This window comes from Seriola aureovittata, chromosome 19 (genome assembly GCF_021018895.1).
Source record: "Seriola aureovittata isolate HTS-2021-v1 ecotype China chromosome 19, ASM2101889v1, whole genome shotgun sequence".
In the NCBI taxonomy this organism is placed as follows: domain Eukaryota; kingdom Metazoa; phylum Chordata; class Actinopteri; order Carangiformes; family Carangidae; genus Seriola; species Seriola aureovittata.
In genome coordinates this window covers 364,451-385,929 of record NC_079382.1, presented here as the reverse complement: position 1 = coordinate 385,929, position 21,479 = coordinate 364,451, and the positions used below count along the sequence as shown (strand labels likewise).

The 21,479-nt window shown below is 41.2% G+C and overlaps 1 protein-coding gene across 2 annotated transcripts; it reads left to right on the top strand.

Annotated features, from left to right (window-relative positions):
* The first annotated feature begins 13,784 nt into the window (after positions 1–13,784).
* LOC130187148 (uncharacterized) lies at positions 13,785–21,081 on the top strand. Of its 2 annotated transcripts, none has more exons than XM_056404504.1 (2): positions 13,785–19,419; positions 20,098–21,081. In XM_056404504.1, the coding sequence occupies exon 1, from the start codon at positions 15,673–15,675 to the stop codon at positions 16,924–16,926; it is 1,254 nt and encodes a 417-aa protein (XP_056260479.1). In that variant the 5' UTR covers positions 13,785–15,672; the 3' UTR covers positions 16,927–19,419; positions 20,098–21,081. The 2 variants fall into 2 exon arrangements, with proteins under 2 accessions (XP_056260479.1, XP_056260477.1); XM_056404502.1 differs by having other exon boundaries at positions 20,080–21,081.
* Positions 21,082–21,479: the final 398 nt, after the last annotated feature.

The window sequence follows — 21,479 nt, the reverse complement described above, 5'->3', positions numbered from 1 at the left end:
AGGTTAATGAACTGTAAGAAAGAGAAACTAAATAAAAGCCAAATAATATGTAACTGATATAATATGGTATTGCAAATTACAATTACAAAAGAGGAGACACAAGAAAAGAAACATGAGGAGAAACAAGAGGAGACACACGAAGAGAAACACAAAGAGAAACATGAGGAAAAAAACGAGAAACACGGGGACAAACTAGAGGAGACACAAGATGAGAAACTAGAGGAGAAATGAGAGGAGAAACAAAAGGAGACACAAGAGGAGAAACGGGTAGAAACATGTAACCCTATCAGTATAGAGGGCTACTGAAAATGTTTATATCTGTAAATATTGTGTCATACAGATATTCATAAGAAAGAAATATATATATATATATATATATATATATATAAAACAGTTTTTTGGAAGTGTTTAATTCATTGTTCATGTAATTTTTGTTCAGAAAGGACGGAAGCGGAGAAAAACTGTACTATATATATATATATCCACATTTGTCAAGACGAAAAATAAACATGAGCATTGGTGCTTTGTAAATATTATTTACAATCATATTTGCATTTCTATTGCATACATTTATGTACTGCCTGTTTGTATTGGTTTATCTCAAATATCTTTACTGCATGTAAGTATTAGTAATGTTATTTTGTATTTACAAAAATACTTCAATACAAATACAAAAACATCTCTTGATAAAATTCATGTTGACCTTGAAGGGATATAAACGGTATACTGTTCTCAATGACCTGCAAGTATTTCATTTGGTATGTTATTGATTTAAAAACTGGTATCTGGAAGGGTCACGTGATGGCGAGCTAGAGGACAGACGTCTGAGCAGCAGCTCCATATCCATTGATTAAAAAATTGATTTTTAAGGGTCCATAATCAAAAATAACAACGCGAACTATCTACTAACTGTCTTAGGGACGGACTATACATGCATAGTAGGAAAAAGTCGCCAGGTAGAAGACAACCGGGTGCGATTACAACAAGAGCTAGCAGTCAGGCTAAAGCTAAGCTATACGTCATGTCTGAACGAGAGGAAGGTGCTCAACGGGAATATAGCTCAGCCGAAATAATGGCAGCCATTAACCAGGGCAACAAAGAAATAACCAGTAAGATTGACGATTTGAACTCAACTATAAGAACTTTGCAACAGAAAACAACACTTATCGAGAGAAAACAAGAACACATGGAGGGCGGCCTCAACAGGCTCGACGGCGACATGGACACCCTGTCAAGACGCCTCGCTCAAACGGAGCAAACTGTTCAGGACTTGAGAGCCAAGGTAGACGATATGGAGAACCGCTCCAGGAGATGCAACCTTCGCCTGACAGGACTACCAGAAGGATGTGAAGGAGGCTCCCCTACTAAATATGTGGAGAAAATACTGCAAAATATCCTGGGAGCTGACACCTTTCCCAACGGAGTTGAGCTGCAGCGGGCACACAGATCATTGATGTGAAGGCCGAAGCCCGGTCAACCACCGCGGGCGATAATTATGCAATTCCTCCGGTACCAGGATAAGGAGCGAGCTCTAACAGCGGCGCGACGACTGGGCACACTACGCTATGAAAACAACACCATCCAACTCTACCCGGATTACTCGTTTGAGCTTCAGCAGAAACGACGCAGGTTTGACGAGACGAAGAAAATCCTGTGGGAGAAAAGAGTGGAATATCGCTTGGTTTACCCCGCTCGCCTATTGATGAAACATGCGGGTAAAGATTTAATCTACACGGACCCAGGCGAAGCCCTTAAATTCGCCGAAAGCCTATCCACAACACGCTGAACACAGTACTACCTGGCTGGGAGTCATTTTCATAATTTACCCATTATTTGTCAAAAACTTTTTCTGGACTGTAACATGCAGGCTCTCTCTGGAGAACGAGGACATTGACTCTGGCGCCAATATTGGATTGAGTGAACTACAGTCGAGCCTGCACTATCTCCATGAAGGACATACAAACTTTCCAACCTCTGAGACACTCTACCGGTGAGTTTGGTTATTAAGAATGATTAAGGACGAAGTCCAGGCATTCGTGGCCTAATGATTGCCCTGTTGAGGAGACATGGGATGGTTACTTGTTTACTTTATTCATATATATATATATATATATTTTTTTTTTTCTTCTGTTGAGGATAAACAGTGGACATGACTATTATATCACTGCCACGTTCCTTTTTGTTTCTTTAATTTTCAAGCAGCATACCATGAGGCTAAGTTGTAGCCTAGTTAATTGTCACATGTTCACATTTTTGCATTTATCTGGCTGCTCTAATTTGTCCTGTTATGGTCCTTGAATTGTTAACCGGGTGCAGATAAGCACACCGCAAAACCCTACTAAACTGAGGGTCCTATTTATTTTGATTATGTATATATTATTATTTATTATTCTTTGTTTCTCATTATCCGTTCGCTTTGAGTATATATTCAGTAATAAGGAGATTGCTGCCACGTTACCACCTAACAATGCGCTTCATGTGTACTATGGAGGAGTGCAAATATGCGCATGTGTTCTTTTGGGTGATTTTCAACTCCCGCTGTTCGGGTAAGGGGGTTGAGGGGGGAGGGAAAGGGTGGCGGGGAAGCGGAATAGTGTTCTCTTTGTGTACATCTACTTTTGTCCCTGTGTTAACTTTCTTTTTCGTTTCTTATGTTATAACAACTTATTTTTGGTGCAGTACAGCTAAACTCAAATCATTGGAAAGATTACCCACCAACTGCAGTGCCCTCACACCACAGCTCATGCCAAGAAAATATTTAGAAGATAAATACACCCAATACCATTCATAATGTCCACTTGGCGATCGTTATCATGGAACATTAATGGCATACATAACCCAGTGAAGAGGAAACAAATACTAACTTATTTAAAGAGAAACAAGACAGATGTGTGTTTCCTACAGGAGACTCACCTAAACATAAAAGAACATGAAAAATTAGGCAAGATCTGGGGAGGTCAGATATTCTTCAGTTCCTTTACCTCAAGTTCCAGGGGTGTCTGTATCCTCATAAGCAAACACTTCCCCTTTGTGCCAGAAAAAGTGGAACGAGACCCAGGTGGAAGGTTTATAGTGGTGAAAGGCAAGGTGTTTTCGGAAACCATTACCCTGGTTAACATTTATGCCCCAAACCATGATGATCTGAACTTCTTCCAATCTTTATTTTTGAAATTATCAGAAGTAGAGGGGGATTTAATAATAGCTGGTGATTTCAACTTGACCCTAAATGTTAAACTGGATCGCTCCTCTGATAAAAACCCAATGAAATGCAGATCAAGAAAAGTAATTAACTCTTATATGAAGGATCTGGGGCTCTGTGATATATGGAGATACACACACCCAAAAACAAAAGAGTATTCATTCTTTTCACCGGTACATAATTCCTTTACCAGAATAGACTATTTCATTATATCTACAGCAATGGTTCATAGGGTTAGTAGCTGTGAATATCTACCCCGTGTAATGTCAGACCATGCCCCCATCTCATTGTTAATGCTTCCTAAAGACAAGTTTGAGAAATTTTACAGGTGGAGAGTTAACCCCTTACTACTGCATAATCCAGAGTTTGATAAATTTATTTCCTCCCATATCGAATTATTTCTGGAGACCAATTCTGAGACTGCTCCATCGCCCTCTATACTTTGGGAAGCCTTAAAGGCCTACCTGAGGGGACAAATAATCTCCTTTACAAGTCGCAGGAAAAAAGAACACTGGAAAGAATTGGAACTTCTGGAAGCAGAAATAAGGAATTTGGAAAAGGAAGATTTTAAAACAAGGTCGGAAGGCTTATATAGGGCACTCATAAGAAAACGTAACCAATATAATGTAATAAACACATACAAAACAGAGAAAGCTTTACTTAGGACTAGGCAAAGGTACTATGAACTAGGGGATAAAGGAAACAAACTATTGGCTTGGCAATTGAAAAAACAGATCTCCTCCTCCTTGATTCAGAAAATTAAAAAACCTGATAACACTATTACATGTAACCCTAAAGAGATAAATAATGGCTTTCAAAAGTTTTATGAAAATTTATACTCATCAGAGTGTGTAAACACCGTAGATAAATGTGAGAAATTTCTTTCTTCATTGAGTCTACCAAAATTATCACTGCTAGATCAAACTATTTTAGAACAGCCGCTAACCAGTAACGAAATCTTGCAAGCTCTGATGACTCTTCAGTCCGGGAAAGCCCCTGGACTAGATGGGTTCACACCCGAATTTTATAAAAAATTCCAAAGTCAATTGATGAAACCTTTAATGGACATGTACCGCCACTCGATTAACAACAAAACACTGCCCCCAACAGCACAAGAAGCTCTCATTACATTAATCTGCAAACCAGAGAAAGACCCTGAAATAATGGCTTCTTATCGCCCAATTTCTTTACTCTCGGTGGAAAGTAAAATCTTTGCCAAGGCAATAGCGATAAGATTAGAAAAACACCTTTCCTTGCTCATTCACAAAGACCAGACCGGCTTTATAAGAAATAGATCCTCAATGAACAACCTGAGACGCCTTTTCTACATAACCTCAGAGATAAGAAGCCCTAAGGACACACCTGTAATCGCTTCATTAGACGCAGAAAAGGCGTTTGATCGCGTGGAGTGGTGTTACATGTATAAAGTCCTGGAGCATTTCAATTTTGGTAATTATTTTATGAATTGTGTGAAGCTTCTATATGATAAACCTAGAGCCAGGGTTAGCACCAATGGAATTATATCAAACTCCTTCGCTGTTGGACGTGGCACAAGACAGGGGTGCCCCCTATCACCCCTTATCTTTGCGCTCATCCTGGAACCTTTAGCTCAGCGAATTAGAGAATATCCTAACATAATGGGAATTCCAATTGGGAAATTTACTCACAAAATTGCGCTATATGTGGACGATATACTCTTGTTTCTATCCAATCCGGACATTTCACTCAAAACCTTACTGAGTCTGATAGATGACTTTAGTAGCTTCTCTGGTTACAAGATTAACTGGTCTAAAAGCGAGCTCCTCCCACTATCTACCCCAGACTCATTTACGGCAACTCTCTGTTCACCCTTTCAGGTTCAATCAAAGATCAAATATCTAGGTATTATAACAGACGGTACTATCAAGAACCTTTATAAACTTAACTATTTACCTCTGTTACAAAAGATCGAGAAAGACCTGGTCAGATGGACAACTCTTCCTCTAAGTCTTATAGGAAGAACAAACGTCATCAAAATGAATATATTTCCTAGACTCATGTACCTATTCCAATCAATACCAATTGATCTTCCACAATCTTTCTTTAAAAAATATAATAAATTAGCTGCAAGATTTATTTGGAGTAACAAGGCCCAGAGAATTAAAAGGTCCACACTATGTCTACCGATAGAGAGAGGAGGTCTAGGGCTCCCAGATATTCAGTTATACTTTTGGGCTGCCCAGTTACGACCACTCTTTTACTGGTTTAGAGATGACGAGGCTCCTTCCTGGACACAAATAGAAAGTGATATTTTAAATACGGAAGACCTATCGCATATCCCATATTGTTTCAACATTAAAACTATAACAAAATGCACAAATAACCCAATCATCACTCACTCACTTAGGATCTGGGACAAAATTAACCGCTTTTTAGGACTAGGCACCTCCCTATCTCCACTTACCCCTATAGGTTCCAACCCTTCCTTAGACTTTGTACAGAAAGACCTGGGTTTCAAGATATGGGGCCAGAAGAACATAAACAAGATAGGTGACCTGTATGATGGTAACACACTAAAATCATTTCAGCAGTTGAGAGACTCCTGTCAATTGCCGGCCACTCATTTTTATAGATATCTCCAGTTAAGGCACTTTATACGATCACAGCTTGGTGGTGCCCTGGAAAAACCGGAGCTTTCTCAGCTAGAATCACTGCTCACTCAAGGAACAAATAAAAAACAGATTTCAAAAACTTATAACCTTTTGATAAAAAATAACAAAGCCAACATTAATTTGATTAAAGAAAAATGGGAAAAGGATCTCGAAATCCAAATAGAGGACGATCATTGGTCTTCACTGCTTACAGATGCACATAAAAGATTTATTAACACAAGATACAGAATTTGTAATTTTAAAACTATTCATAGAGTGTACTACACTCCTGAGAAAATTAGCCGTTTCAAAGGCAGCACTTCTTCATTCTGCAAAAGGTGCAAAACTGAGATAGGGAATCTCCTACACATGTTTTGGACGTGCCCACAGTTAGAACAGTGGTGGAAGGATATAGAACATACACTTAAGAAAGTCCTAAAGATGGAACTTAGCTTATCACCTCTTATAGTGCTCCTCGGTGACTACTCCACTCTCCGGTTTAGTTCGAAACACTTAGCTGACTTCTTTGGACTGGCCATGACGGCAGCAAAAAAATGCATTCTGTCCAAGTGGATAGCTGAAGATTCCCCTAATCACTCTCACTGGGTAAATGAACTTAACCACTGTATGCCATTAGAAAAGATCACATATAATGTAAGAGGTAACCAACAGAGATTCCTACAGAAATGGAAAGCTTGGATTAATTTCCTAGAAACATGACTCAATAAATCTGTACTGCACCACTCTTATTTATTTATTTATTTAAATTTTCAATTCTTATTTTTTTTTATTTACTTATTTTTGTCTGTTTGTTTTGTTTTCAATATCCTTACTACTCCAATATTTATTTTAATTAATGCTGCAACTTTATTATTATGTTAATACATTACTGTATTGTGTTTTCCTTACCCTTTGTTTTGTAATGTAAAAGTTCAATAAAAATAATGTTCAAAAAAAAAAAAAACTGGTATCTGATATTTAGCTTGGCAATGATCCTTAGTTGCGACAACTGCAGTAAGTGAAGGCACATTCTTCTTTAAACATGCAAATGTATTGTTAGCTTTTATTTCTTTAACCTAAAACATTTGTTCAGAACTAAACAGTAATTGTAGCTTTGAATGAATGAAGTAATTGAATATATCTATAATATATATTATTATATATTAATATTCATGGAAATTTGTACAAATAACAAAAGTGTCATTTTACATTACGTTTTAAAGTTTTCAGACCTTAGAAACAATCTTATTCAATGTTTTTTGATGTAAAAAAAGTAACTGACGGTTTTTAATGGATATATATATATATATATATAATATATATATATATATATATATAATTATTTCTCAAAGAAAAAATCTTGGTCTCATATTTAAGGGCCTAGATGCTGCTGTTACATTCTTTTGGTAAATTATTATACATCTACCAGGTCCAGGTCCAGGTGCTTGGGACCGGGATGATGGAGGTGAATAACAATGTGTTAAGCAGCTTAACAGAGAACATCCCTAATCTAACAGTTTCTGATTTGTGACATTGGTGAGTATAAGTGTCTCTCTCTCTCTCTCTCTCTCTATAACACCATTAACATGTCCTACTAGCCCCGTTTGGGGAAATCCAGGGAAGACTCGACACCATTGTTTCCAAGGCAATGATAGGATGTTTTTAGAAAAATACGTGGAGATCCCACCTGAGATCGAGGTATGATTTTACTATATAAGATGGTACATAGGCACTTTGTTTTCAGTACAGCACCCAGGTGATGGCTCAGGTTATTCCTGTGAAAAGGAATAAACTCTATTGCATTGAACTCTGACCATCTCTGGTGAATTCTTTGAACGTAACCAATCCTCAGACCACCACACTGGTCACCAGCTGACCAAAGGAAGTTCTGTGACTGGCCCATAGATCACTGAATGGTTTAGTCCTGGGATACTCCTGCTGGGGGAGATGAGGCAGAGCAAGACACTTCTTTAAATTACTTCTTGTTGCCATACCATAATTGTAAACAACACCTGCAGCACACATCTAACAGTTAATTGAATGAAACATTCAAAAAGTATAGATTTTTAAAATGAGAGAGCAGAGAGAGACAGAAGACAGCAGGAGAATGAGAAGGGAGGAGAAGAAAAAAGGAGAATGTACACTGTGAACAGTAAGGAAAAGAGTACTCCTGACCAGTGTCTGTTGTTTGTATTTAGTAAAATTATAAAGAGAGTTGTGTTTGAAAGAATGCACCTCAGAGCCTCCTGTCTTCTTATTGTCTCAATGACCTGTTGTTACTAAAACTCCAGAGAGAAGCCTGAGAGAGGAGATGTAAAACTACACTGAGATGGTTTTTGGTTCTTAAAACCACAAATATATCTTCTTATTGATCAACACTTCAAATAAAATAAGCTTTAAGACTCAGACATGAGACATGAGTGAATGATCATCTCACTCTGAGAGAGAAAGTGAGTAAACCAATTCATTTAATTTGTTTGTTGCTTTGTTGCAACAACAACATCAAAAAAAAAAAAAAAAAATGACACAGATCTTCATGCTTGAATCAAATGATGACCATGTCAGCACAGATATCACTGACATCTCCATCTTTGGTCGTCATGCTCACTGATATAATGTCACCTGTCGGTCAAACATCATGTAAGGTACTGGTGTGTTTGGTTGTTTTTGTAGAAACTGCTGCAGAGCGAAGGACCCTATAAAAGGCTGCAGACTGTTACAGGGTCAGAGTCAGGACTGAATGGTAAAATGAGTAGTGGACTGTGAGTTCAAAGCTGCTGAAGCCAGGCCGACTTTAGTCACAGTGTCCCAAACCACTGGCCTACTTCACCTGAAAAACAATGAGGCACAGAGGCAGCTGCAAATCCCATAATCCACACATGCTGCTGCTGCTGGATGATTAAAGAAGCCAGACACAATCCCAGTCTGTGCTTTGAATAAACACCAATCCCAAATATGCCTAATGGTCTCGCCATCGAGGGACGGAGCCAGATGAAACGAGGACAAAGCCTGTTAAAGAGGACTTTACCAAACTGACTGAGGCTGTTAATCATAGACAGCACACATTTGTCTGTAAGAGGAACACAAACTATTTTCAGAAGAATAGCAGAGGATCACACCTCCTCTGATCTGAACTCATACAAATAAAGAAGCTTTTATCATTTTCAGTTCATCAACAACATCAAATGTGTTCTTGGCTGAATGATGACTGTTAACCCAGTGACTCCACACACCAACATCATGTACATTAAACATTCAGGGATCAAATCCCCCAATTTAAACCACAGAAGACAGACGGGCATATTCCCTCATCCTCTCTCGCTGCAGATAGACAGGGTTTTACTTGTCCAAATGGTCTCTGGAATGGACTGTCTGACCTTTTCTCTGCTATAAAGCCAAAGTTCCCATTTCTTCATAAGAATCATCATCATTGAACACACACACACACACACACACACACACACACACACACACACACACAAACACACTACTGGTTAAAGGGGAACAGGAAGAGTGTAGATGAGGTTTTGATGAACAGATTTCACCCACAACCATGATAATAAGGGTACAACAGTTGACTGGTGACAATAGCAATCATCGGGACAACAGTCCATACATAATAACAGGTTTAAACATAAGCATATAAAGGGTTGCAAATGGATCCTTTGCAGGGGCTGATTTAGTCAGTTTGGAGCCTAAGGCAAACACAGGCATAGGGCCCTATGATCTCTTCTTCTTCCCCTTTTTCAATCCTTATTATAGTTATTTTTTAGGGCATTTTTTCCTTTATTCAGATAGTGAAGTGAGAGACAGACAGGAAAGTCAGGGAGAGAGAGAGGAGATGACATGCAGCAAAGGGCCATGAGTCAGATTTGAACCCATGGCCACTGCAGTTGGGACAAAGGCCATGCGCTCTACCAGGCGCCCCTTTCAATCCTTATTTATCTCAAAAAAACATTTACTTTCTACGTAACTTCTTCTCTTCAACAGTCTTCATACATCTATGATCTCCAGATATCCAGAATTGAGTCTGTAAAAAACACAACAAAACATATTCATGAAACAAATGTGCAACAAATCACTCAACTCACTTCTCATAAATAACATGATCTCTGTACATTAAGTTTGTACTTTATTTTCCATTCAGACGGAAGACCTGTCATTGGTTGTCATCATTTACCTTGTTTTTCCAGGAGGTTCTCTGATAGAAGTTGTTTATGGTCTACTTCCATCTTCTTTCTTCCATTTTGTGTTACTAATGTGAGATGACACACAAGACAAGAGAGGTATAGAGAGATAAGAGGTCAATTATAGAGACACAAAAAATGGTATTTTTTATTTACATTGGTTGACTTTCTCTTGCTTTCTCTCCCTAATCAACACAGCTTTAGTGGGTGGGGAACATATGAAGGATAATGTTGCTGTACTGCATCAAGAGAACAGTGATGGATCATGGATTGAGTTACAGTTGAGGTACATCATATGCCATGAGGCAATAGTGTGTGGCTGGGAGGTAAAATTTAGATGGTCATACAAAATTTTGACTCTGTGAGCCTTGGCATCAGCAAATCTTGTTTCACTAACTCCATATCCAGTGACTTCCTGACTTCATGCTCGATGGAGAGAACAGCGAGTGCAGACAGCCTGACCTTTGACATTGTTGATATGAGGTATGTCTTAAACAGTTTCAATGATGAGAAACTTCTCTCACCTGAAGCTAATGTCATGGGGAAAGTCTGAGAGCTATACTCAAATTTGGGTAGATGTCACGGATGTTCTCCTTATATATAATCAAACATTTCAGATGAGATATGTGCAGGGAAGGATGTAACTGCACCCTTTATCTCAAGCTTCAGGTCCTCTGCATCAATGTCATCCATTCTCTGCTCCAATCTGTGGCAGCATTCATCCAGCTTCCCTCCCTTCTCAGTGCTTCTCATTATGTCAGTGGAGTAGAGAAATCCATACAGCTCATAGATGGCTTCCATGTGTGAAAATCTGTCCTCTAATGTGACAAGGGCTATATCTATAAGAGACAGGAAAAACTCTCTTTTGAAGAGCTCTTCTGCAGTTGACTGAGTTTGCTCTCTTCTTGCATATTAAAGCTGTCTTGCTGTTTTTCTCTGACGCACCTCTGGCCAGCTCATCCCCACCTCAAGTCTCTCTGCGATCTCCCTGGCATCTGTTTCGGCTGAGTTAAAACCATGATCTCAAAATTCCTGAAGGAATTCTGTCACTGCCCTGATTTCTTTCCTCACTGTCTTGACTGATATTTCGGGGCTTTACAGGATCTTGCGCACTTTATTTATTTGGAATAACACATTGTACCACACAATGGTACCTACCACAAAAGGCCATCTCTACATCTCCTGACAGACACTTCCAGCTGTTGAGACCGCATTGGCATTCCGTTTCTATGCCATATGCCTTTAGAGCAATCAATGGCCTCACAACTTCAGTCAGCTGGTAACAAACTGCTTTAACTTAAAACGTTTTTTTATGCCTTAACTTTCAGTTAGCTTCCTATTCTCTTACAAACTCAGGCTTTGGACCTGTTGCCATCGTACCACCAGTGGGTGGGCCTCAGTCTCAATAAATCAGCAAACTCAGGACAATATAGTCCAGGTTGTTCTGCCAACTGTGAACTTTCTGAATATCACTGTATAATTCTAACCGTTGCTTTTAAGCACATGAAGCGCCCAGGCTGTGTGCCTCTCTCTCTCCATTCTCCTTCTCTATCTCCTCCCTGTTACTCTCTGCAGGTCCTCCCGCCTCCAGAGCTGTAGAGTCTGGACCTGCAACTGCAAATGCTTCCAAGATCCTGTTTAACACCTGGTGCTAAAGCTTCTAAAATTTACTATAATTAGTAATGATTATTATTAATGCTATTAGCTGTCATTACTATTTTTATCAGTAGGAGCACTACAGTTGCCATTTTATTACTATTGCTGTTACTGTCGCTACTGTCACAATTATTATATTGCTATCACTGTACGTTCTTGTTCTTTTCCTCTGTGCTCTCTCCTGCTCTCTCTCTCTCTCTCTCTCTCTCTCTCTCTCTCTCTCTCCAACCCAACTGGCCGAGGCAGATGGCCGCCCACCCTGAGTCCGGTCCTGCTTCTGCCTCTTAAAAGGAGGTTTTTCCTTGCCACTGTCGCCTAGTACTTGCTCTTGGTGGGAATTGTGGAGTCTCTGTAAATATTATTATAAAGGGAAGGTCTAGACCTGCTCTATTTGGAAAGTGCCTAGAAATAACGTATGTTGTGAATTGGCGATATACAAATAAAAATTGACTTGACTTGACTTGACTTTAGCAGCTTCAACTCGACACTCCCACCTGGTTGTTGACAATGTAACACTCACCTGGAAACCTGTACTCCGTTGTGAAACCCCTGACTCCAGACATGCGCTCACGGATGCCCCTGAACCTCCTCTCCCCTGAAACCAGCCCCAGCCCCAGCAAAAGCCAAAGCCCCCCCCAATAGACTTATATTAGCCAGCTTCAGCTAAGACAGTTTCAAATTCTTAACCTTTGAAAACAAACATCCTTTTACTTGCAAATTCCATCGCCCCTGTTTCTGTGTCTGCACGGTTGGTCCAGTCTTTTAAACTTAATCTAACACGCCCTTTTCAACCACACTGACTGCTCAAACAGATTAGCTCTGTCCTGTGCCTCTATTAGAGAAGATAGAGTTGTTACAGGGTCACAATCTTCAGCTACCAACAATAGGCCCAAAGCAGAGCCAACAGCTGCACACTTTGCAACTTCATCTGCCAAGTTATTGGCCTTGGCATTTAAAGAGTCTGTCCTTTGATGTGCTGGACACTTAATGATAGCGACATCTTTAGGAAGGTGCATTGCATCTACAGAGCAGAGACAGCTTCCCTGTGTGGGACTGGGGTGCCATCAGCTCTAAGAAAACCTCTCTGCTTCCAAATGTTTCCATGTATGTGACACACACCATATGCAAGAGCTGAGTCTGTGTGTACATTAAGATGCTTTCCTCATGCTAACTTAGATACTTCTGTTAAAGCTTTTATTTCTGCAAGCTGTGCAAGACATGGTTGTACAACTTTGGATGCTTTCCGTAAAGGTTTTATCATTATCTAATTGTACTTAACCAGCAAGGTTTCCTGTAGCATCCTTGAAACAGGAGCCATCTACAAACAATGTGAGATCTGCTGTGATTGCTTGATTATACAGATCAGAACAGAAAGTGTCTGTTGTTTGGATAACAGTCATGCGCCACTCCATCTATAGGTAATACCATCCTAGTTGCAGGATTTACTGTGTTGCATCTTTGGATGGTGAGTTCAGGTGCTGAAAGTGTAATTTCATAACCTGTTCTTAAGTTAGAGCGAACCGTAGGCTTGTGAGCAAGGCATGGAGCAATTGGTGAGATGTGTATAGGATGACCTTGTGTCCCATGGTCAAAACTGAGGCCTTTTGAAAGCAAAGGCTGCTGCCGATCCCTGATAACAGGGTGACAATTATCCAATTTGGTGCTGTAGTAGGCTAATGGCTGTTTACCTGCTGGTGTATCTTGCATCAATCTGCACTTGCATATCCAACATATACATGAAATGGCTTAGAGTAGTCGGGGTTTCCCAGTGCGGGGGCAGATTGCAGGTCTCCTTTTAGTGCATGGAAGGCTCCTTCCGCCTCCTCTGTCCACTGAATGCAAACAGATGTTGTGAATCTGGCTGCAGTTGCACACGGAAAAAGGCTGAACATAGGTCAATGACTGTATACCAGCGTGTATCAGGTGGAATATTTGAGAGCAGCGTATGGGGGTCTGGAACCATAGGTGTCTCAGCATCAACAATGTAATTGATAACTCTAAGGTCATGCATTAATCGATAATCATTAGAAAATTGGGAGTATTGCAGGGGCTTTTTGTTTTTACCAAAACCTCTGCCTCCATCAGGCCCTGAATTATGGGCTTGATTCCTTGTATAGTGTTGTAGTATTTTAGACTATTAAAGTTAAAACTGTTTAATGATTTATACTAGTGGATATTTAGGTGCTAAGGGTGAGTGGTCATTTAAACATCTGCCTCAGGGAAACTATTTACAACCACTGATAAAGATCACCCTATGGCCATGTGTAGGGGGGCAGCCGGAGGTAACAGAGGTAGATTAGTGGTAATTTATATGTATGCATTAACTGTCTTCCTTTGAGAGTGCTGAGCTTTAGGTGACATTTGAGGTCGGAGTCAGATGGGAAGGAGGAAGTCAGCAGAGCCAATCAGAAGACGACAAAACGCCCATGCACATTTCTTTGTTTGTACTTGTATAAATACACTGGATCAGGGAAAGTTAGGTTGTCAGACTGTGGACTGACCAACACTTGTTATTGGTTAGGAAAAGGCACATCTGATCCAGAATTCTGTAATTGTTCATTGCTTGCTGAAAAGATTCACTAAACAATTTGAACTAAATTCTTTGGTGTGGACATTCACTGGTCTTTTGAGTATTTTGAACACTGCACTCACCCTGTGGGGGTGAGAGTTTTTTTTCTCTAAACAGCAAAAGCTCCTTCAATTTGGTGACCCCGACGTGATGCTTAACTGACCAGCAGCGACTGGATAATGAGTGCGGGAGGCAGGTGAACACTGCGGAGGAGAAAAGGGATCCCAAATAATAAGGTAAGCACCACCTTTTTAATAAAAGTGTGCAAATTGGACAAAACTAAATTATCCCCCAGCATGTGGTTCATTCTTCCTCCTGCTAGTATTTAACGTGTAATCTGAGTAAAACCAAGCAGTGAGCAAAAAGCAAATAACGTAGAAAATTCAGAGGAGGTTTCGGACCTAAAATTCCTGAACTCTAGTGTTATTTGTGTATATGCACGTGTTTGTATGTTGTAGGGGGCCTACACATACTTTTATTTAAGTAGGGGGCTTCGGGCCTTAAAAGCCTACACCTTGTGTTGTACGTTGTAGGGGGCCTACACGTACTTTTATTTAAGTAGGGGGCTTCGGGCCTTAAAAGCCTACACCTTGTGTTGTATGTTGTAGGGGGCCTACACATACTTTTATTTAAGTAGGGGGCTTCGGGCCTTAAAAGCCTACACCTTGTGTTGTATGTTGTAGGGGGCCTACACATACTTTTATTTAAGTAGGGGGCTTCGGGCCTTAAAAGCCTACACCTTGTGTTTGTACGTTGTAGGGGGCCTACACGTACTTTTATTTAAGTAGGGGGCTTCGGGCCTTAAAAGCCTACACCTTGTGTTGTATGTTGTAGGGGGCCTACACATACTTTTATTTAAGTAGGGGGCTTCGGGCCTTAAAAGCCTACACCTTGTGTTGTATGTTGTAGGGGGCCTACACATACTTTTATTTAAGTAGGGGGCTTCGGGCCTTAAAAGCCTACACCTTGTGTTTGTACGTTGTAGCGGGCCTACACATACTTTTATTTAAGTAGGGGGCTTCGGGCCTTAAAAGCCTACACCTTGTGTTTCTACGTTGTAGGGGGCCTACACGTAGTGTTGATAAATGTGTTCAAAAGGTGCCGGGGACGCCTAGTATCTACTGTAAAATTGTGTTGTTATAAGGGGAAAAATTGGGTTGGGCCTGGTGTATGTTAACCATACACGCACTTCCAAGAAGGTAAAGTATTGGGGTGGTTTGGATGGATAATTATTTCATGAATTAAAAGATCGGGATACTGTGTGAAATTTAAACACCCAGTGAGAGACCGCAGCCTCTCCTTAGGAGGGAACTGTAGAAGATTGTCTCTCAGCAGCCCCGATTGACCTACAGGAGTCATTCATGAGATATTTCCATGTGTGAAGTGCATTCATTAATTTGTAGTGCATAATTGAGGAATTAGTCTGTAAACATGGAAGGGGAATACAATCGTGAAAAAATAGAGTCTAGCATTCCCACCCTGAAAAAAGATTTTGGAATTCCAGGGACTTGGGGAAATAAATGGGAAGTAATAAAAAACAATGTGCTAGTGTGTCAGCCAGAGAAGAAGAGAGGGAAAATCTTAAAACATTTAGAGGACTGGTACGGAGCAAAGCGACACCTTGGCTGGTTTCCACATGATGACTGTAAAGAAAACATAAAAAAGACTCTCCAGACACGACTAACACAACTTAAGAAACAGCTAAAAGAGGCAGAGCGAGACCATTACACAGCAGGAATGTTTAATAAACAAAAAAGTAAGAGGCGAGTGGAAGAATTGGAGCAAGATCTTATGTATGTGAATCTGATATTAGTTTCTCATCCTCTCACCACACCAAAAACACACACACCCCCCTCCGCACCACCCTGTGGAGGTGAAGAGTTACAAATGGTAATAAAACACCCTGACATCCCTCCTCCCTATAACCCACCCCTTAATCCAACCTCAGGTTTAGTCCCTTCACTCCCACTCCAGGCACCAGTGGTGAGATTTGATGGAAAATTGAATATAGAAATAGATGAGGAGGGGGGGAGTGATGTGTCTCCTAACAACTCGACTCCTACCAATTATTCATTTGATGAACCAAATAAGAAAATCTTGCTGCAATCTGCTGAAAAAGCAATCAAGGAAAGGGAAAGGAGATTTGCATTTGGTCAAAACCAGGGTCACACTAAAGAGGATAAAAGATCACCAACTATACTACAAACAGAGCCACCAGTTAAAACACTTACTGACTTTGAACAGGATATGGAACAAGGAATCAAGCGTGCAAACTCAGGACAGGGGTCAGAGATTATGGGAGAGTGGCGAGATAGGTGGGAAATTGAGAAAAAGAGAGAGCAGTGGGAAGTTGAGAAAAAGAGAGAACAGTGGGAAGTTGAGAAAAAGAGAGAACAGTGGCTAATTGAGAAAATGAGAGAACAGTGTAGATTGACGTCGCAGGGAGCATGTGGAGGGAAGGATGATGATTTATGGCTAGAGGGAGAGAGTAAGAATTATGGTGATGATGAGGGTGACAGAGAAGGTGAAGAGAAGATACTAGGAAACATACGTAGTGTTCTAGTAGAAGGAACAGGATTAAGAAGGTCTGAGAGACTTAAAGAACGTAAGGACAGAGAAGAAGGATTCCAACAATTCAAAGATCTGCAGAAGCCCCTTTTTGGAGCAGCCACGCATAATATTTAAGCTAAACATAAACCATTCTCATTGGACAGCCTTAGTCTATCAGTTGCCTCCTCTTAGGGATGGAGCCCAACCATGGTTAAACAAAGTATCAGCTCACACAGGGACAGACATTTCACACATCATATGGATGCCCAAACTCAAAAGCAGAAAAAGAGAGAGGGTGAGATGGAGGAGCTCAAAGGTCAGCTCTTAAAGCTGCAGTTACAACAGGCTAGAGATCAGGCGACAGATAAGAAAACTAGCACTAAGCAACACAAACAAATGCTGCACATGCCTTCTACAGATGTTGTTGCTGCTCCAGCTCTTTCCCTATCCCCATCTCCCCCTCCTAACCCTTCCCCCTAATCCATACCCTTACTACCCTGCACATATCCCAGTGCCAGTACTCACACCAGGTCAGATGTTCTAGGGTCCAGGAAACCAGGGAGGGTATAATCAAAACAATGGACAGAGAAAGGGAGGGAAGGCAGGCAATAAGGGAGGAGCAGGGTGAGTGAAAAACAAGGGATGCTTTATTTGTGGAGCAATGGACCATTGGGTCAATGATTGCCCTTATAACGGCTATGCTCGGCAGCAGGGAAGAAGCGGTGGTCCCCCAGGGGGAGCAGCTTTAAACCCACCCCAGCAGGCACCCAATCCACATATGGCCCCAGGAGGATGGCCTGCACATCCTGGTGCATGGGGACAGTTCCCACAGCAGCCATAGGGGTGCCAAACAGAAGGGGAACTACAGGGCTTGGGAGCTCCCTGTTTTTCTCTGAAGGTGAATGAGAAAACAAAATGGGTCATGGTGGACACAGGAGCTCGCTACTCAACCTTGAGTGATCCACCTTGCAGACTCTCATCCACCTATGTTTCTGTTTTGGGATTTTTTGGCACTGAACAAAAACTGCCTTTCACGGAAGAAACTGTTGTGACTGTGGGAAACCAAATGCTGAGACACTCTTTTGTCTACGCACCTGACTGTCCTGTGAACTTGATGGGAAGAGACTTGTTGGTTCGCCTGGGAGTTGCAGTGAAATGTGCACCTCAGGGAACAACTATGCATTTTCCAGATGGAACTGTGATCACCTGCAGCTCTTCTATCGATACGTCTGTTAAGCAAATGCCCCTGGGTGCCTCTGCTCCATATACTGCTGCTGAACCACCAGCTGATGTATATTGGGTATTGTTAAATACAGAAAATAATCCCTTGGTAGAACAATTTGATTTATGGGCTCCGTGGATTCACTCTCTCAACTCCTACCACTCTGTTCCCGACCCTCCCCATTGTACTTTATATTATGATAGGAATGAAGATTGGATATATAAGGCTGAATTTGAAGACAAAATAGAAGGAGATACCTGGGCCCTGCATGTAGAGGTCATATATGTGGGACAAGAAGGAGTGGCAGCAGCAGTTGTGCTTCCTGAGTATAGGAAATCTTGGTATAAAATGTCTAACACTGCCACCCCCCACGTATCTGTCGCCTTGCATGCAGGACATCAGGCTAAAGAGTTGGGTCTTACAGGTTACTCCAGACATTTTGTGCCTGATTATGCCGGTAGGACTGAGTCTCTGCGTGCACTGGTTAAAGCTCAGGGGTGCCGCAATCTCAGTGCCAAGTTGGACTGGACGGTTGAGGCTGATTCAGATTTTATTTGTCTCAAATAGGATCTGTCACAGGCCACATCTTTGGCGCCCCCCGATTACACTCAACCGTTTTTTCTTGATGTTTCTGAAAGACAAGCGTCTGCATATGGTGTTCTCTATCAGAAACAAAGGGGGATTAGGAGAGTGTTAATATACTGTAGTGTACGGTTTGATGTACAGGAAAAAAGAGCCGCTTCATGTGTCAGATATGCAGCAGCAGTAGCTAAATTGACAGAAGAAATTGCACCTGTAGTCATGCACCACCCACTGATAATCTTAACCTCTCACGCTACAGTTGCATTTGTGACATCCTCTGCATTCACACTGACACCACTAAGACAGAGCAGGATTCTCAAAGTGCTAACACAACCACACATAACATTTGTACATCAAGGAATCAACATGGCAGAACAAATATTGGAAGGGACACCACATTGTTGTATAACAGCTACAAAGGACAGGACCAAGGTGAGGACTGATTTGAGTGAAACACCTTTGGTAAATCCTGAAGTGGAAATATATACAGATGGCTGTTGTTTCAGACATCCAGACCGTGGCTTGCAGGCAGGATACGCTGTGGTGGAACTAGGGATAGATGGGACCCCCATAAACAGGAAGCGTATCAGCGCAGAAATCAGAACTAAGAACAGTCAAAGCAGCACAAGAAACTGCATCACAAGAGATAAAGACTCAGTGGAAGTCAAAAGGGGGACAACAGAACAGCCAAGGAATATGGCATGTAAATAGTCAGGTGATAATGCCCCCTCAGTGGCTAAACAGCATGTTGACACAGACTCATGGACCTGACCACAGGAGCACTGGACAAATGACACATGACTTACGACACTGGTGGATTGACGGTAAGAATGCTGTAATCAAAAACTTTGTTAAAGATTGCTCAGTGTGTCAGACATGTAATGTAAGACCAGCCCTTAGAGTGGAGGCTGGCAAGTATGCAGAACCAGCTGCACCAGGTCAGGAAATCACTATTGATTTCACAGACATGTTAAGCCGTGAAGGTGGGAAACGTTATTTGTTGGGGATTGTGGACTCCTTCTCACGGTGGGTTGAGGCCTATCCCACCGCAAAGGAGGACGCCACATCAGTTATAAAATGTTTGATAAATCACTACATTCCCACTCACGGTTTTCCCAGACTAATTCGCTCTGATAATGGAACACATTTCAAAAATAAAGACATGGAGAAAGTTGAAACCGCATTAGGATTAAAACATAAATATGGGACGGTATACCATCCTCAGTCTCAGGGCAAAGTGGAGAGAATGAATCAGACATTAAAAAACAAATTATTAAAAATTGTAATGTCATACAACCTAAAGTGGCCAGAGGCTCTGCCGTTGGCCCTCTTGGGAGTGAGATCTGCAGTAAACAGGGAGACTAGTTTGACTCCTTTTGAGTTACATCACGGCAGAGAAATACCTGGTCCAACTCACTCCCTGAAAAAGATTTCTAATTGTGGATATAAACCATATTATGTGAAAATAAACGCTCTGGTGTCAGAATTTTCCATCCCCACAGATTCACCAACAGGAGAGAGTTTCTCCACGCGGGAACAGGAGCCAGAGCTAGGATCAGGAGGACCTCCAGAGTTCCTGTATCTGAAGGCCATAAAGAGGAAGTGGAGTGAACAACGATGGACAGGATCATTCAAAGTGACAGCCAGAACAAACTCGGCAGTAAAACTGGCTGGGAAGGGTTACAACTGGTATCACCTCTCTCAGTGTGCTAAGAACACCACAGCACAGGAGAAGGAAGCCGAGGGGAATAAAAAAAAAAAAATAAATAAAATGTATAATCGAGTTTTATAATCATCATTTGTGTGTGTGTGATTAAAACAGAAACCAGCGCCACTCGTTTGGAGGAATCGGAGAACGAGGTGGAGGATGGTGTCTGAGGAGGAAAGTAGTCCCACAGGGGAAGGTTAAAACGTTAGGTATGGGGGGAGGTTCCGCCCCATCGCAAGGTTGACCTGTTGAGGACACAGAATGTTGAACTCAGGTTGTTGAGTTCAAAAGGGGGACTGTTGTAGTATTTTAGACTATTAAAGTTAAAACTGTTTAATGATTTATACTAGTGGATATTTAGGTGCTAAGGGTGAGTGGTCATTTAAACATCTGCCTCAGGGAAACTATTTACAACCACTGATAAAGATCACCCTATGGCCATGTGTAGGGGGGCAGCCGGAGGTAACAGAGGTAGATTAGTGGTAATTTATATGTATGCATTAACTGTCTTCCTTTGAGAGTGCTGAGCTTTAGGTGACATTTGAGGTCGGAGTCAGATGGGAAGGAGGAAGTCAGCAGAGCCAATCAGAAGACGACAAAACGCCCATGCACATTTCTTTGTTTGTACTTGTATAAATACACTGGATCAGGGAAAGTTAGGTTGTCAGACTGTGGACTGACCAACACTTGTTATTGGTTAGGAAAAGGCACATCTGATCCAGAATTCTGTAATTGTTCATTGCTTGCTGAAAAGATTCACTAAACAATTTGAACTAAATTCTTTGGTGTGGACATTCACTGGTCTTTTGAGTATTTTGAACACTGCACTCACCCTGTGGGGGTGAGAGTTTTTTTTCTCTAAACAGCAAAAGCTCCTTCAATAGCATGCTGCTTCAGTGGATATTGTTCTTTGAACAGCAATTTGGGTCCTAGCTTGAGCTTAATATGTATAGGTTGCGCTAGTGTAATCTTACCTATGTCAATCTTAAATTTTGACCATACTTCCTGCACATCCGTGTGAGAGTTCTTTTGTTCATTATAACCTTTTCTGCTACCCCTTCATCACATGCTCTCAATGATATTCTGATATACTGCTTTCCTGACGAGATGTGGATGTGCTTATTCTCAGTAGGTTTCCACTCTTGTATTTGTGAAGCTGCTTTCACCATTGGACCA

Excerpts from the sequence above, each read along its gene's own strand:
- LOC130187148 (XM_056404504.1), top strand. The coding sequence starts at position 15,673 with ATGGAAGGGGAATACAATCGTGAAAAAATAGAGTCTAGCATTCCCACC.